We start from the raw sequence: 16,679 nt of genomic DNA on the forward strand, positions 1-16,679 counted from the left end.
AACACATATTCATGCTCCCTAGGGAAGGCATTTTTTCTTGACCTGAATTTTATTGTGACTGATGTAAATATGTAAGCTGTGATTGCCATTCTTATTATCGATCCTGCAAATTTTGTACAGTTACACATTCATGCTCATATAGATTAATTTATTACCAGTAACTCTATAGGAAAGGACATCCAAATCACAGCTCTTATTTAGCCACAGCATATATTAAATATCTGCAGACTGCTTAGATGTTTATGATCACTTTTTGATTCATTTATCTACCTAGATATATAGATTTACACAGGATAGAGCCATGCATTGTATTTGTGTTATCCTGACAAACAACCAATAGATGGCATCAACATCTCTAATGATCAGACTCTGTTTGTACCGCAACACTGACAAAATGCACATGGGATTTAAATATGAAAATCCTCAAGAAAAACTCCTCCATTGTCCGAGAAGCTAAAGCAGGCAGACACAAATGGTGTAATCCTGTTAAACATGTTTCCCAGGTTTAGTTATACACTGTTTTACATGACATCATTTAGATCACACGCTGGGGCTTGTCTGCATTACATAAATTGCACCTAGCAACCTCAGATAGCACAATGACATCACAGGGAAAACAAACCTACAATAGATCTGAGCTCAGCAGCTGCCCCTGAAGTCATGTTTGTTTCTTGGATCATAAAAGTTACTCCAGACATTCCCTAAAGCATTTTATGACATATTGCAGGATATCCAGTGTCCAAAGCAGGCGGCAAATGTGTTGGTTTAATGGTTTTGTTTTAAATAACATGGCGGAACACTTAGTGTGTCAGTCTAACCTGTATTTAGTTTACTGTAGGTCTTCAAATCTCAATTTGTGTTTTTGTGTCAGTTTCTGGGGCCTTGTCCTTAACCATTTCTGAATTGCTTGAAGCTTTTTAAGAAAAAAAATCAAGCTCTGGATACGGTAGCTGCAAAAATTTCAGACAAATAAATAGCCTTTGAGATAATTTTTTTTTTAATTATTAACATTGCTCATCAACCCACTTTCTGTGTTTTTGCACCTTGAAGTATGAGGCTATGTTTGGATGACAATATCTCAGGAACTATTAAAGATACAAGTTCGGCATGCCATTGAATGAGAATTTCAAGTGTCTGTTTATGGGCAAGTTGAAATAGGAATTTTTTAAAAAGTTGAAGCTAGATCACATATTCACACACAAAAAAAGGTCAACTAGTGATAGTTTTTGAACCACGTGTACTTGCATGTCACAGTAATACAAATTAAAACATATAGAATACTTTTTGTTATGGAATACTTCACATCACAATCATGAATACATCACAAAAAAGGAAAGCCATGTTTGTTGAACTTTCATAGCTGATTTAGTAGCTATGGCAAGTTGTATCACAAAGGCAAAACTAGAAAAGCACTCAGAGTGCAGACCTCCGCCAAGGATAGAGAGGAAAACAGGAAACCCATGCCGTAAACGCCAAGGATATTGACATTCCCATGGAACATTGTATTCACATACATTTATGTACGATTTAGAAATTCAAGTATTGTATTGGATTTTCATGGAAACATAAGACATACATTTTCATGAACAATTTTATTCCGTTCTTAATTAATGAACAGGGAGAGAGGAAAACAGGAAACCCATGCAGTAAAGGATCATGAGCTGGACTCGAACTTGCATCTCTGACACAGGTCTGTTTATGAATCACCTTCTTAACCAGTTGAGCTATCTGGCCACCTTGCTCCAATTTGTTGGACGACATACTAACCTTTGATGTTTTTGTCATATGTTGGACCACATACTAAAACATTCTAAAAAATTCAAAGTGATCCAGAATCCAGGATCCTTTCCGGATTGCCACCAAAATTAAATCAGCTCTTCCTCTTACCATAGTCTACATCCCCTGAAAATTTCATGTGAATCTGGCCAGGCGTTTTTGAGTTATCTTGCTAACAGACAGACAGACAGATGCACAAACGCCAGGTGTCACATAACCTCCTTGGTGGAGGTAAACATCACTAGATGGCCGAATCCAAGTGGAACAGAGTTCTGCAGTTTCAAAAGGATCTTGTTAAGTATGAAAATTATTTTTACGTACAAGCATATAACATTGTTTTCTATCGCTTTGGACATCTCACATTCACTTCAGTGCATTGGCCCACTACTTATTGGAAGAGATGCTTGAAGGTAAACTGTTAAGCAGTTCCTATAAATGTACATGCACTCACTCACTAACTTCCTGCACACAGTCTAGCTTGTTTATTCCCAATCCCCAAACAAGAGAATGCATTATGATCAAATCAACCTGTTTCCACAATGATCATGTGACTAAATTCACCACTAAAGTCTCACATCAGTGCATTCCCAAAGGCATGACACAAAACTACATGACAAGTCTCTTCTAAATCAAAGCTTATACCTAGAAAGTGGGGCCAGAAAATTTTAAATATTCTCATATTTATATTTTCCCCAAGTTATTTTGTAGGTTTTATGTTTTGTATTGTTGTGAAATGCAATGACATATGGTGCAGAAAACATCACTAGATGATTTGTTTTCGTAAATGCGTGATCCAAGATGGGACTTTTCAGGATGGCTTCATTTTTTCGTCATATGCCAACTCACCCATAATCAGAGGTTATTTTATCTTCTTGTCCAAAACTGCAGATTCCCAATCTATGGCACAATGAGACGTAACTGTGAAAAATTCAGGTCTTTATTTTTAACAGTTCCTGAGATACTGTTTTTCAAATTTCAGCCTCCGATTTTAATTCATGAAAAAAAAATGTGGTGAAAGTGGGTCAACTGGCCTTTTCTTTCAAAAAATAAAAGTTTTCTCGGAAAATATTAGACACGGCAAGCTAAAAGGTCACAAATACCTTTATAAGTATCCATATTTGATGCTATGAACATTTCAAGCAAATCGGAGATGATCCAGGGGAAACTGGAATGACCCATCTAATCCTCTTCTTGTTTGCACATGACGTTGACCTTTTCGCACTTCTATTCACCACCATTGCGGTTAATAGATGAACCAGACCTTTTCTAGCCTGTACCTTGGCCTATCTGCTCCCTCCTGTGTGCACACAGGTCTCTGCTGAGCACACAGAGGCAGCCTGTCAAATATGCCTGGTATCCCAGACTGGCCAGCTTCTCAAAGAGAGCTGTTGTCCCTCTTTTTTTTCCCCAATTCTCATCCCACATCCCTTCATCCTGTTTTCTCAGGCAGTGGATCGAGGGATTACCAGACAAACATCAACACCCTGGATGAGACTCCGAGAGAGAAATGCCACTGTTGACAGATAAAAAGATGAAGGTAGTGTATGTGTTCCCAGTTTGATTTCAATGCAGTTTTCCACATTTACAGTCCTATCAGTGGCTGGAATTGAGTGTCTGAAATGAATTAATGTGTGCAATAAAGCTTGGACTCAAAGTGAAGCTGCTGCACAAATTGATGCTCATTGTGACATAAATATCCAGACGAGGGTTTAACTCGTTTTCACCTGCCCTTCCTCATACACATGCCTGTATAAGCACAATGGCTGGTGGCATTAACACACTGATTGTGTTGATACTGGATACTGCGGACATAAATGCACTACTCTGTAATGATTACTTTTGAGTAAATTCTATTAAAGGTCAACAATTCAAGCAATTATAAAGCATCAATTTTCATAATTCTAGATGTCCCACAGAGGTTGTGTGTGTTGCAGGGATTTATAAATGATGTTCCAAGGTGCACATTTTTATAATTTTAGGATACATCGACTTGTAGGCCTTGCACGGTAAGATCCAGAATTCACATTGTCACGATGACTGTCAATGTTTCCTATTCAGCACAGTTGTCAGCATATTGTATTTATTGTAAAACTACACAGGCAATGACGACCATCATGACACAATACTATTATGTATGCATTTAAATGCTGTCAAAATTACAATAGGTTTGCACTAACACTTATGTCAGTACACCGGTCAACATTGTTCGTCCGTCACAAAGTGGAAAAACTTCCAGTAAATTGTGGAAAAATCAGCCGTGTAAGCCAGGTAATGTTTTGTAGGTCATTCACTGATGCAAATGCCAGATCCAAGACATGGCTACTGATTTGTAGCAAAAACCCAAATAAAAGCAGTTGCTAGGAAAACATTCATGTGAGCAACAAACTGGAGCTCAGGATGGAATTACCGACATCATTCACCGGTAGAAACCGAAGCCCAGCAGCCAGTTGGACCCATTGATGAACCTGTAGACGTGTGTGTGTGTGTGAATCCCATTTTGATGCAGACGGTCAACACCCATGCTGGACACATGGGGCTCGTGAAAAATAAAAGAATGTGCCTCAATCAGCAGTTAGAATGTTGAACAATCCCAAAGCTACTAAAGAAATAAAACTAGATGCTGTAGCGGTGATAACTAGACCCTTTCAGTAAAGTTTTTATCATGCAATGACTCTTTGCACCCTAACGGTGCATGACAGCAAATGTGGTTTCATCCTCTATAAAAGCTGGAAACACTGTAGCTATACCAGCCGCCCTCCTCACCTCGATATAAGCTGCTTTACATTTGTCAGCGTGGATAACCATATGGAAAGCAGACCCACTGGAACCTACACTGAGCAGCACTCCAGCAGCAGGAGCAGTAGCTAAAGAAACCCGACACTGTCAAAACAAAATGTGGCCCACACATTTCTACTGCTTGAAGAGAACTGAATTTGAAAGCCTGCCGAAGGAAATGTATACACAAAAACATGCATACATAAAGTGAAAGACAGCCACAAACAAACCACGGGCAAGGACCACCCTGGATAGTTTTTCTCTCACTCTCTGTGCTAAGAAGTTCCTTTTCTTGCATCTTTTAATGTGTTACGATGACAAGATGATCAACCGTTAGTGAAGGTCAGAGGTCACAGCTCAGCCTCACACAGCTCATGCATCAACCGGCCTCTTCAAACCCCAGCTGTTACAGCTGTGTCTGTTACTAGCTTGATGTTTCCCTTCAAACACCGGGGTTTCTTTCCATCACCTTTTCCTCAACCCCATTGCTCCCCCAGAGGCCATGTAAAGAGGACCATTTTGCCTTATAGCAGAGCTGCTTCACAGTGAAGAGTTTTTTTCCCATCCACTCTCCAGCTTCATTATCACCACAGGGTGAAAAAATAAGTGATTTTCTTAACTGTGCCAGCAAGACAGTAGCTGTGTTTAAGTGGACTTGTGGTCTGGCAGAAAATGAGAGCAGTGACTGGTGGTTTAGGGGTCAAGGGGTGACATGGAAGGTGAGAAAAGCAGCGAGGGGAAAGCATGTGTCTGCAGGGAGGAGGTGAGGGTGTCAAGGAGGCTCAGAGGGGTTTAAATGGAAATTCAGTGGAGTCTTGTGTTATACGTTTTTTTTTTATTTCCTCTCTTCTTTCCCGTCGTCCTGTGTGTCTGGGAGGGAACTGACAAGGATTATGGTGTGTGAATGTAATGCAACTTTGCCTGTGTCTGCATAAAAAGCAGCACAAAAAGTGAACTCACATGCTATTTAACTATGGAAATTTGAATTTGAAAATGTGATTTCAAAACCTGATTACTTAAATAAAATAATAATTTAAAAAAAACATCAAATCTGTAGTGTACCGTCATTAAAAAAGAGAATGATCTTTTGGCCAACTTGTGTCAGATCTGTAACTCCAAGCAGAAAACCAAACAGACGCCCGGATTGACTAGTGTTAAACTGAAAAGCAGCATGTGTGGTGTGCCGAGTGCTCTCCAGGAGAATGCATGCTTGATTCACTCCTGATCAAACCCAGATGTGCAGAAAAATCACAGCTGTAGGAAACATGACTGGATATAAATATGCGGGGTTGGGAAACTGACCTGACGTACATCAGTTCAAATGTGACAGATTTCAGGCTGAGCAACACAACTAGCAACAGCCACAAGACCACAAAATGTACACAGACAGTGATTTAGAAAAAGCATCTACTAGGAAGTGAATACTGCTGATTGTGCCAGTCTTGCCCAGACATAGGAAGTTGCAGCATTGCCATGCTAACTGATGGCACTCAACAGACTGAAGGGCAGAAGGCCATCGGGGTCATGTGATGTGCAGAGACACAAATACCAGAATGTGCAGGAGTTGGTCCTAAATTCCTTAAAGCATGAATGAAAACGAAACTCATCCACAAACTTTAGATCACACACCGGTACAATTTAAGTACAGTACAGCACAGTTTAAGTACAAAACACAAAACTATGAAAAGTGAAGTAGAGTTCAACAATGGGTCTTTGTGTTGTGTAAGTGTTGAGAACCAGCACAGTACAGTCACAAGACTTACAAGTCACTCTGTAGGGTCTTGATGCTATAATTTCTTTTTATCTGGTATATTTGTATAGTATATAGTTTCGTAGGGTTTTAACCGTAATATTAATCATATTCAGATAAATCACATCAAAAGCCACATTGTAGAACTGTAACGTTTAAACTTTTAAGATTAATTTGCACTACAAATCGTATTTCTCTACTGTGGAACACTTTGGTTCAACTGCTGTTGTTTTAAACGTGCTGCATAAAAGCAGTGACTTGATGGATGCTTGATGTACTGTACAAAAAAAAAGCACATGGTTCAACAGACGTGTGCTTTCTGCTGGGGTTTTTCCACCAGAGATGCTCCAAAGTAGGGACTATGTCACTAGATGATATCTGCACTTTCAGTGTTTTGTTTTTGTAATCAGTTGGTATATTTTACATTTTATTATAAGGCGAGCTGCAAAATGCTTTTTAAAGTGTTTCTTTAAGTTCTTTGATTTATTAAACATCCTTCCATCATAGTCCATCTCATCCATCAGTGTTCAATACAAATACGTATTAATGAAATGTTAGTCATCAGTACAAATGTGCGTTATTGATCCAGTGACACATTCCAGACTCCAAACTGGAATATTGGTTTCATACAGTCATTCTCCATTGTGAGTCTTTATGTATTCTCTCCACATACTGTAAGTAACAGCAGTTTATTTTAAAATCAGTTTTGTGTTTCTTGTCAGTTATCGTTATATTTTCTTGAAGAAATGTGGGTCAAATTCCTACATTATGACAGATGGGAAATTTCTTCATGCTTTGTCTCCAAGAGACTGAGGCTGGAGGGAGAAAACACTGAAATGGAAACATGAATTTCACATCATGGAACGTGGCTTACCTACCCCATGGTAAGATGTTGCAAAAAAAAAAAAATCACCTGGGAAGGCACTGAGTTCAAATTCTGAATGGAACTATGAGCAATGGGAAAGTTTTATATCAGTGAAGCATATGCCAAAAAACAGTGTGATATTTCTTCACCATGGAACAGTAGATACAGTATGGCTGCCATATGTGTCCAAGCAGTTTGTTTTTGAGGAGACTGCAATTAGACTGTAATAAAATTCTAATTGTGCCACCATATTCACATTATTTGTAAATGCATTGTCAGTAGTTATACCTGGCCCAGTGGAATGGGTGTTAAAGTGTTAAATGCTTTACCTGTTGTACTTGACTATGAATATACAGTGCCTCTAAAAAGTATTCACCCTCACAGGGGAATTTCAGAATCAGAATCAGAATTTCACCCTTTTTTTTGTAGCTTTTCAGCATGGACTGGTGGTAAATATAATGAGGCCTTTTGATGAGAATTCGCAAAAAACCCAAGACTTTCCTGTCAAAGTGAAAACAGATTTCTGCAACGTAATGTCAATGAATTACAAATATACAATGAAAGCAAATTGACTGCGTCAATATCGCCCCCTTCAAGTCAATGTTCTGGCCACCGTTACAGCATTAAGCCTATGTGGATAGGCCTCAGTGAGTATTTAAAGTACACTGCCATTTTAACCCATTCTTCTTTGTAAAGCTGCATAAATTCTTTTAGGTTGCATGGGGATCATGAGTGAACAGTCCTTTCAAATCCAGCCAGAAATTGCTGAGGCCGCTCCAGAACAATCACCTTGCCGTCTTTAAATTGTTTATGTGCAGCTTCGGGGGAATGCTTCGGGTCAGTTTCAGATCATGATGCTGCTACCACCATGCTTTCTGGAGGAGATTGTGTGTTTGTGGTTTTCTGTTGTCTTCATAGTGTAGCTTTTGCCAGAGGTGTTGACTCAGCAGTGACTTCAGGTTGCAGATAAGGGTGTCTTTATGCTACAAACTTGAGACACACTTGAGAGACATTTTATATTAATAATTAATTGATGTTACTTTGTAGAAATCTTTTTTTTTTTGCTTTGACATGAAAGAGTCTTTTTGTTAATTCTTCTTGAAAATGTAATATCAGATTGGCTATGCTTTAATGATGAGAAGCAATAAAAGGGGAACACTTTTCAAAGGCAATGTATTCATAGTACTTTATTGCATTGAGCCCAGTGCATGCTCTGAAAGGCTGCGGTTCTATGACGCTCTAAAGGAAGGAGAGGCGGATGTGTGTGATGACTCATAATATGACTTCTTATTTTGGCCCTGCATAATACTGTTTATTGGTCAGCTCTGTTTTGAAATACTTGGACACATTATATCACAGAAAAAAAGCAGGTTTTAGTTCAGTTTAGTCACTTTGCTTTCATTGGGTGATTGCAATGGATTTATCCAAAAAAAAGAGAAAGCTTTACAGGTGAGCTAATATAATTCTATTCATGTAGCGCATTTCTCTACATATTTATAGCGAGTGTTAATAGTACATTGATGCAAAAAATACCAATGACAGTGCATGAAACCACACATAAAGTATAAGTGGGAATTACACAATCATCTATACCAGAAGTGAAGAAAGTAAGAAAGAGGAAACACATTAGCAGGTATCATATTGTGAAAGAGCAACGAGCAGTCATGCATTTAAAGCATCTTATCACTTAATCCAAATCCTTTAGCAGTATTAGTGAGTTCACATTAAAAATGTGCAACAACAGCTTGATGATCTTTAGATGTTTTGCTTGACAGATGCTATAATTTTGTGCCTTTTTACATGCTGTTTGACTGATTGTATTTTGTGCTTAGCTCAGTGGCTGCTTGTTGCAGATGATTGTCTTCTGGGGACAGATAAACTGAAGTGAAATGGTCTTCAGGGGTGTTAAAATAGATCTGCAGATATCCTCTGCAGCCTGTCCTCATGACAGGAAAAGAGAAAGGAGAAGGCAATGAGAAAGTCTTCCTGTGACTTACACATCAACCAGCCCACATGTGCTCTTCCTGAAAGTGAGTTGACCAGACAGTAAGTTTTAGATAGCATTTGTACCGAAGACTGAAGACAGAAGGATCATTAAACTCAAAGAACTGCACTGGGACTTTGATGGGGATCCACTGACGCACATCAGCAAAATTATCAGGTCAGCTACTAAACCTCAAACTGTTTTTATTGCAGTAAATCAAAAATAAAATTGACAATGTACTCAGAGATTGAGCAATGTCAGATTTATTTATTTTTATTTGAGGCCTGTTGCAGATTTAGCTAGAGACGATGACGATACTTAAAAAGCACCAACAAATGCAGCATTTAGGAATCTTGTTTAGTGCTTTTCTGTGCTACATGGAACATTAAACTGAGAACAACTTTCTCTTGATTTTTTTAAAGACAACACAAATGGAGAGAAACTCGACTTTCCCTTTGGTCCTTGGCAATTACAGCCGCACCAACATCACTTGCTCCAGAGACAATGTTTTGAAGACGGTGGTTTTTCCTGTTCTCTACTCCTTTCTTTTCCTGGTGGGGGTGTCTCTGAACGGCGTGGCTGTGTGGGTGTTCTTTCGCATCCCCTCGCGGTCTCACTTCATTATTTACCTGAAGAATATTGTTGTTGCAGACGTCATCATGACCTTCACGTTCCCTTTCAAGGTTTGCAACTCTTACGTGCACAAATCGTAATAATTTATGAGTTGTAGCTAATGACTATTAAATAACTGACTAATATTTTATAGTGTAGCTGTAGCTCATTAATAATAACATTGTTTTTTATTTTGTTGGAGTTTAAATTATGAAAAATCTCTCTTGCTGGTGAGTCTTTTATATTGAAGCTAATGAAATGTAAATAACATTTTAATTTTAGGTTATAAATATACATTTTTCAGCACGTTAGTAATGTCATTACAAAAAGATCAACGGTTTCAGTTTCTAATAAGCCATCATCAAATCATCACTGCAGTTTATTAAGGTGACGTCTAGTCGTAAATTAATACTTTCACTAACAAATAGTGAATAAGAACTCTCTCAGAAGATTCTTTACAACTCAATAGTGACACTTTATAAGCCCTTTATAAAAAGTACTATAAATGTGTACCTTGTAAATAAAATAAGTGGTTTGAATGTGAAATGAGTGTTGAACTAATCACTGTGTCTTTGTAGGTATTGTCAGACTCTAACATGGCATCCACCGGCCTGCGGATATTCGTGTGTCGAGTTTCCTCAGTGCTTTTTTACCTCACCATGTACATCAGCATCCTCTTTTTCGGCCTTATCAGCATCGATCGCTGCAGAAAGACCCTGAAACCATTTCGGGGCACCAACTCTGCCCGGCTGACCCGTCGGAAAGTCCTTTCAGGAACCATCTGGACCTTTCTGCTGATTCTCTGTCTGCCCAATGTGATCCTAACATGCAAAACCCCAACTTCTCCCTATTTCAAGTGCAGCGACCTGAAGACAGAGGCTGGGCTTTACTGGCATGAGGTAGTAAATCATGTCTGTCAAGTGATTTTCTGGGGCAACCTGGTCACTGTGATAGTTTGCTACACTCTAATCACCAAAGAGCTGTACAAATCCTACTCCCGCACCAAGTCTCACAGCACTGGAGGGAATATATCTCAAGCACCAAGTGGGGGAACAACTCGGAAGCCCCAGCAGGGCAAACGAAAAATGAATGCAAACGTGTTCCTGGTTCTGGCTGTCTTCTTTGTGTGCTTTGTGCCATTTCACTTTGCCCGAGTGCCGTACACAATGAGTCAGACCCGAGGAGTTCTCTTTGATTGCAAACTCAAGCTCTTCTTCTTTCAGCTGAAGGAAAGCACACTTTTCCTCTCCTCCCTGAATTCAATTCTGGACCCTCTCATCTACTTCTTCCTCTGCAAGTCTTTCAGGAACACTCTGTTCAAGACGCTGAAGCTTCCTCCTGGTACCTGCAGCTGGATAACAGGGAAAGGTTCAGATACAGACTCAGGCAGCACTGCTCTGAGAAACTCCTCTGCCTGTACATAAAACCACTGGACATGAGAAAGACTTTTGAAATGTGGTATCTGAGTGTGCACTTTCTATTGTCTGAATGCCAGTTTGCTCCCTGGCAACACACACAGTGATCGATTTCCTGTAATTTCCCATAATGTTCACTGGGATTGCTAAAAATGAAACATATACGCCAGAACCCATATAATCACAAATATAATTGCAATAATACCCGCATTTTAAAGACACATGAATACCATTGTACCCTACAGGTTTGTTTTTATGTTGTCTATGGAAAACAGTGTACTGAAGAGAAGTGCACACACTGTTTTGCTGATGTTTTCAGACTTGTGTACCCACTGGAAAATTTTCTCGGTTCTTCTTCCTGTTCTCTGCTAAAGTTCATATCAACATTAGGTTTCTCTTCTACATTTTTATACTCAATAATTTTGTAATGTGAAGCAATCTGAAAATAAACCCCATTTTAAGGACATCTACAGTATTACCTTAAAATAATCTGTGTAACAAACCTCAAGTGTCTCACATTTTCTCCTGCGATTTCCTGAAAGTACATGCGATACAGCAATCAAACTATACAGCCAGTTAATATGACAAAATATACAGTAATGCCCGTTTTTGTTTGTTATTTCATTCTTGTTGCATTAACAGCAGTGCTAACCTATTAAGTCAATGGATGGAGCATTAAAAACTCTGGCTGAACAGAATTAGAAAGTAGTTAATGTCAGAATCTACAGAACTGGGGATTTCCAAATGTGCTTACTGCTTGCAGAATCAACTGCGAAGCCATAAGACTTGATCCTATAAGTTTTAGAGAAATGTAAAAGGAAACTGCAATAAAGGAAGTACAAATGTAATGACAGAGAGGTGTGCGCTGACCTCTCACATGACCAAATATTAAATTCTGTCTCAGCCGCAATATACAGTTCAGTCCTCTGAATTCATCTATTCCTTGCTGGTAATGTAACCATATTTATCACTTTTCGAAACATTAACAATGCATCTCTTAAAATCTTTCAGCACATTTGGTAAATAAGAAATGCATTATGCCCTAAAAGTGAACTGTAGCAATAAAGAAACTTTTGTTTGCTGGCCAAAACCAGAAATTGTTTCGCTGTCACCTGAAACCCCAAAGCTTCCTACAACGCATGTCATTTGAATCTAGCTCCCACCCAAAAGGTAACAAACACACATCAGCAAGAATTTGCATCGCCCTGACAGAGAGGCTGACAAACACTTGTGATTTATCTTTTAAGGTTTTCATCTGACAGGGTGCACAGCGTGGCACTGAGGGAATCACTATTCTCACCGGTGAGTGACTAAACATTTATTTTACTTATAGCTAAAAACAAAACACGCATTGAATCAGTCAAACAAATTCTACTTGCTTTGAAGAAAGAGTACATAAACTGTAATTGCACTGAATCTGTTATATGTCAAAAACACATCAGCATGGCTCAAATCTGGTTAACTTTTTCCATGCATGTTTGTGGTTAAAAGCAAGAATCAGGTCTGGTCATTATAATGGTCAAAAACACACAAAGTGATCCAACTGTTGAGGGGAAGAGGTATTATAACCACTCGCACTGAATTAAGGATGGGATTTTAGGATATGAAAAATGACAATTTGATTGCATTTCTTGCTAAAATAAAAGTGCATTACTCAGAAGAATTTAATTTACTTTCCTGCTCAGATTCATTTAGATCAAAAACATACTTGCTTACTTGGCTTTACTGTCATAGTCTCCTTTTACACATAGATAATATCAGTCCAGATTTAACTGTGATGACATGGACAATAACATTCGAGACCTTTATTATTGATAGTGAATATACTGATCATCCAAGTTCAAGGAAGACAATTATTTCACGTAATTACAGAGCAGATGAATACAGACGGACATGCTACGGAGATGTAAAATGATTTGCACTTCAAGATTTTAGCGATATTTGGCAGATTCTAAGTAGTGTTTCAATGTGTCTGTATTGGCAAAATGTTTGTGTTCAGTAAGGTCAAAACAAAACCAACGATTGCATAATTTCCATCACTGAGTGTCAAAAGTGGAAGTATCAGGTTCAACCCTCAGGATACATTCAAATGCTGTGGTTGAGCATTCACAAACAAATCATAGCAACAAATGTCATCCAAAGTAATGACAAATGCAAATCAGCTCCAACTGGGCAAGCTGGAAAAAAAAATAGGGCATAAGTAAGCTTCAGCGTCAGGCCATTCCAGCTGATTTCCACTTTGTCAAAACTCTACTAATTTGCATGTTGATTTGACACATCACAAGATGTTGCTACAATTAAATATTTTATGATATGGCACCATTTTTACTTATTTTTTAAGCACATTTTCACTGAAGCAGCATCAACAAACATGACTGATGCACATGTTGCAGAACCTATTTTGCTTTCTCTATCAGTTTCTGATTAGTTAGCTGAGAATGGAATTTCCCCCCACCTCTCCAAAAACAACCCAGCTAATATCGCCTAAATTCTTTTCTGTTTTTCTAGAGCCTGAAAATGTCCAACAACGCATCATCCCTCTCCACTGAATGTGCAGCTCCCAGCCTTGTGACCATAAATGAGGTTGTTTCGTCCCTCTTCTTCCTCTTATTCCCCCCTGCGCTTCTGCTCAATGGGGTGGCAGTGTGGGTGTCTTTTCATCTGCGCTCCACCTCCACCTTCATAGTGTATCTCAAAAACCTGGTGGCTGCTGACCTTCTCATGACACTGGCACTCCCTCCATTAGCAGCTAGCATGCTCCCCAGAGCAACGGTTGAATTAAGGGCTCTGGCCTGCCGGTACATCGAAGTCATTTTCTACTGCTGTATGTACACAAGCATTTTATTAATGAGTCTCATCAGCCTGGATCGCTTCTTCAAAATCGTGAGACCGTGTGGAAAAGCGTTGGGGCAAAATGTCATGTTCAGCATAGTCATGTCCAGCTTGGTTTGGGTTGCGATATTTGGAAGTACGGCAATCCCAACTATGATTCTAACTGATCAGGAACCTCATCCTGATAATCTAACTGCAGATTTCTGTATGTCCATGAAAAGCCCGGCTGGTGTCAGTCTTCACAATTATGTGGTTATATTTATGGAGACTCTTTTCTGGCTTGCCAGCATACTAATTGTGTTTTGCTACATCTGCATCACCGCCAAAGTCCTGAAGTCGTTCAGAAACTCTGGGAGCAACAACACTAAAGGAAAGAAGAAAACCAAACTGCGAGTCTTCCTGATTCTTCTTGTCTTTTGTGTATGTTTCGTGCCTCTGCATTTGGTACGTATTTCTGTCTCACATATGGAAACCGTTGACACTGATGGCTGCAGGGAAATGTGGGTAGTGATTGTGCATGAAGTTGCCCGTTGGGTGGCTGCGACTAACACCTGCCTCGACCCTCTGCTCTACATCTACCTGTGCAGGGAGTACAGAGACAAACTGGTTGACATGATGAAAGATAAGGGTATCTGTGTTCAGTTCTATTCTGATGAAAGGGAGTAGATTTCACAGTGGAAAACAGTAAATTTAGAGTTTCCAAAATAGAAACCTTAGCAAAGTATGTGACAGATAAGATGCCCTTGAGGTGTTTGTGCTTCATTTTAAGGAAATGCAGAAATAATCTTAGGAAGCAGGAACACCTCAGCAGATGGACAGTTGCTATTTAAACTTAGTGTTGTACCGCCCTCTAGTGACCAAAATAGGATTAGCATCTATTCCGCTTCAAGGTCCATAAAATATGAAAAATGAGCAACTTTATACATGTTATTTTCCTTGTGAAAATACAACATGCAAACTCATTTTTCTGTCCTAAATAGAGTAGGTTCAACTATTTGAATACACAAATTCATGTCAGTTCATGTGGTTATGCTTGAAAACACTGTCTCTCTTAGCATTAACACTGTGTACTGTATGCTTCTATACTGTATATATGTAAAACCTCCTTACATAAGTCAACACTATGTTATAATGCCACATGTGGGTGTTACTTTGCAACCTATGTTAATAAATTTAATTTGAAGCCATCTACTGTCTTGTTTTTCTGAGTTAGGATACAGCGCCCTCCATAATTATTGGCACCCCTGGTTAAGATGTGTTGAAAGCCTTCAAATAAATTCAGTTTTTATTGCAGAAGCATACTCTCACTGAAATTTGTAGAAAAAATGTTTTATAGGAGAAGAGTAGGTGCTGTTTTGTTGGCAAAAGGGGGTTGCACAAAGTCTTAACATCAGGGGTGCTAATAATTTTGGCACACATGATTTGATGTAAAAGAATTATTTCTTAATGTGGGATTTTTTCCCCCCACTGAATAAATGCACTTTAATTAAAGGTTGGATTTTCCTCTTTTTTTCCCCATTGTGGTCCTATATTATTTAGAAAAAAAAAGAATTTATTAGAAGCTAAAGAACACATCTTAACCAGGGGTGGCAATAATTATGGAAAGCACTGTAATACAATTAATACAATAATAAAATATATCAGGGAAAAATTACCAAATCACTTTTTCAATTGATTTTAAACTATAATAAAACATATGAAACAGGGATTCAGTGTATAGACATCTCCCTAATATAGAAATTTAAAGTATGAATGCATCCAACAAAGCTTTGTTTTTTTTAATTAACAGCACTGAAATAAATAGTAACAGCATTTCTCATGAATCCTGTGTCCAAATGTAATAACTTTCCTGGCAAAAGTGCTCAGTTGTCAAAATTATATTTCTTTTATTTGAGTGTTTATTGAGTTTTTCATGGCCCCATTAAATGATTTCATTATCTTCAATCACTCTGTAAACTATCGGTGTGTGGCAGAGTGTCCTCCTCAGTGCCAAACAGTAAAAAAAGGAAGTAAATATCAGTGTGCCTGCTTTGTTACTCACTGGAATATTCTAGTCAATAAACAGTAAATTTTCTTGACAGCTATTGCACTTCCTTTGTTTAGCGAGACAATAAGCCCCAGTGAGGGCTGCAGGTCTCTCTAGTGGTTGTTAACCGATAACCACCCTTTGGTCAGATGATTCTATGACACCAGATGCTGTAAAATTATAAACTTAATTTCCTGCAAAAGCTAGTGCAATGAATCGGTCACATATGACAGCAAATGCACAGAACAAAAACAGAGAGAACTGCTTGCCTGTTTAGCTTTTTAATAACAATATTTCTCAAGGGAAATTTAATGTACTCTGTCAGAAACAAACATCACATTAATGAGGAGTGGAATTGGGTAAATGTTATATATTTAGCCTTCTAAATGATGCTCAAAGCTAATGGCACATTAATATCGGGCACATTTGTTGAGCTAAAAACTCTTGGATGATAAGCAAAAAAGATGCCGAAGAAATGGGGTCAAGTATTCCTGTCTGTAAACAACCATAAACGCTTATTTTGATGATTTTAAAGTGGAGGCAGAAATAGTGACGTCTGAGTTCATTGAAAGGACAAGGAAAGTGTCAACTACCCTTAATCCAAACCATCACTCTTTCAAATCGTGCTCCGAGTGCGGATGTGT

The 16,679-nt window shown here is 38.6% G+C and overlaps 2 protein-coding genes across 2 annotated transcripts; both read left to right on the forward strand.

Moving 5' to 3' along the window:
* Positions 1 to 9,175: 9,175 nt before the first annotated feature.
* On the forward strand, positions 9,176 to 11,643 carry p2ry12 (purinergic receptor P2Y12). The gene is made up of 3 exons (XM_022186912.2): positions 9,176 to 9,327; positions 9,573 to 9,833; positions 10,341 to 11,643. Exons 2-3 carry the CDS (start codon positions 9,582 to 9,584, stop codon positions 11,184 to 11,186), a joined length of 1,098 nt encoding a protein of 365 aa, XP_022042604.1. The 5' UTR covers positions 9,176 to 9,327; positions 9,573 to 9,581; the 3' UTR covers positions 11,187 to 11,643.
* Positions 11,644 to 11,753: 110 nt separating this feature from the next.
* On the forward strand, positions 11,754 to 15,196 carry LOC110955970 (P2Y purinoceptor 13-like). Its single transcript, XM_022201170.2, has 2 exons — positions 11,754 to 12,479; positions 13,686 to 15,196. Exon 2 carries the CDS (start codon positions 13,695 to 13,697, stop codon positions 14,673 to 14,675), a length of 981 nt encoding a protein of 326 aa, XP_022056862.2. The 5' UTR covers positions 11,754 to 12,479; positions 13,686 to 13,694; the 3' UTR covers positions 14,676 to 15,196.
* The last annotated feature ends 1,483 nt before the right edge of the window (positions 15,197 to 16,679 follow it).

This window comes from Acanthochromis polyacanthus, chromosome 13, assembly GCF_021347895.1.
Source record: "Acanthochromis polyacanthus isolate Apoly-LR-REF ecotype Palm Island chromosome 13, KAUST_Apoly_ChrSc, whole genome shotgun sequence".
Lineage (NCBI taxonomy): Eukaryota > Metazoa > Chordata > Actinopteri > Pomacentridae > Acanthochromis > Acanthochromis polyacanthus.

What these genes read in the sequence shown, in the direction of transcription:
- p2ry12 (XM_022186912.2), top strand. Translation starts at nt 9,582, where the DNA reads ATGGAGAGAAACTCGACTTTCCCTTTGGTCCTTGGCAATTACAGCCGC. An exon ending in CCTTCACGTTCCCTTTCAAG is followed by an intron (nt 9,834 to 10,340) that starts GTTTGCAACTCT and finishes GTGTCTTTGTAG; the next exon opens with GTATTGTCAGACTCTAACAT.
- LOC110955970 (XM_022201170.2), top strand. Translation starts at nt 13,695, where the DNA reads ATGTCCAACAACGCATCATCCCTCTCCACTGAATGTGCAGCTCCCAGC.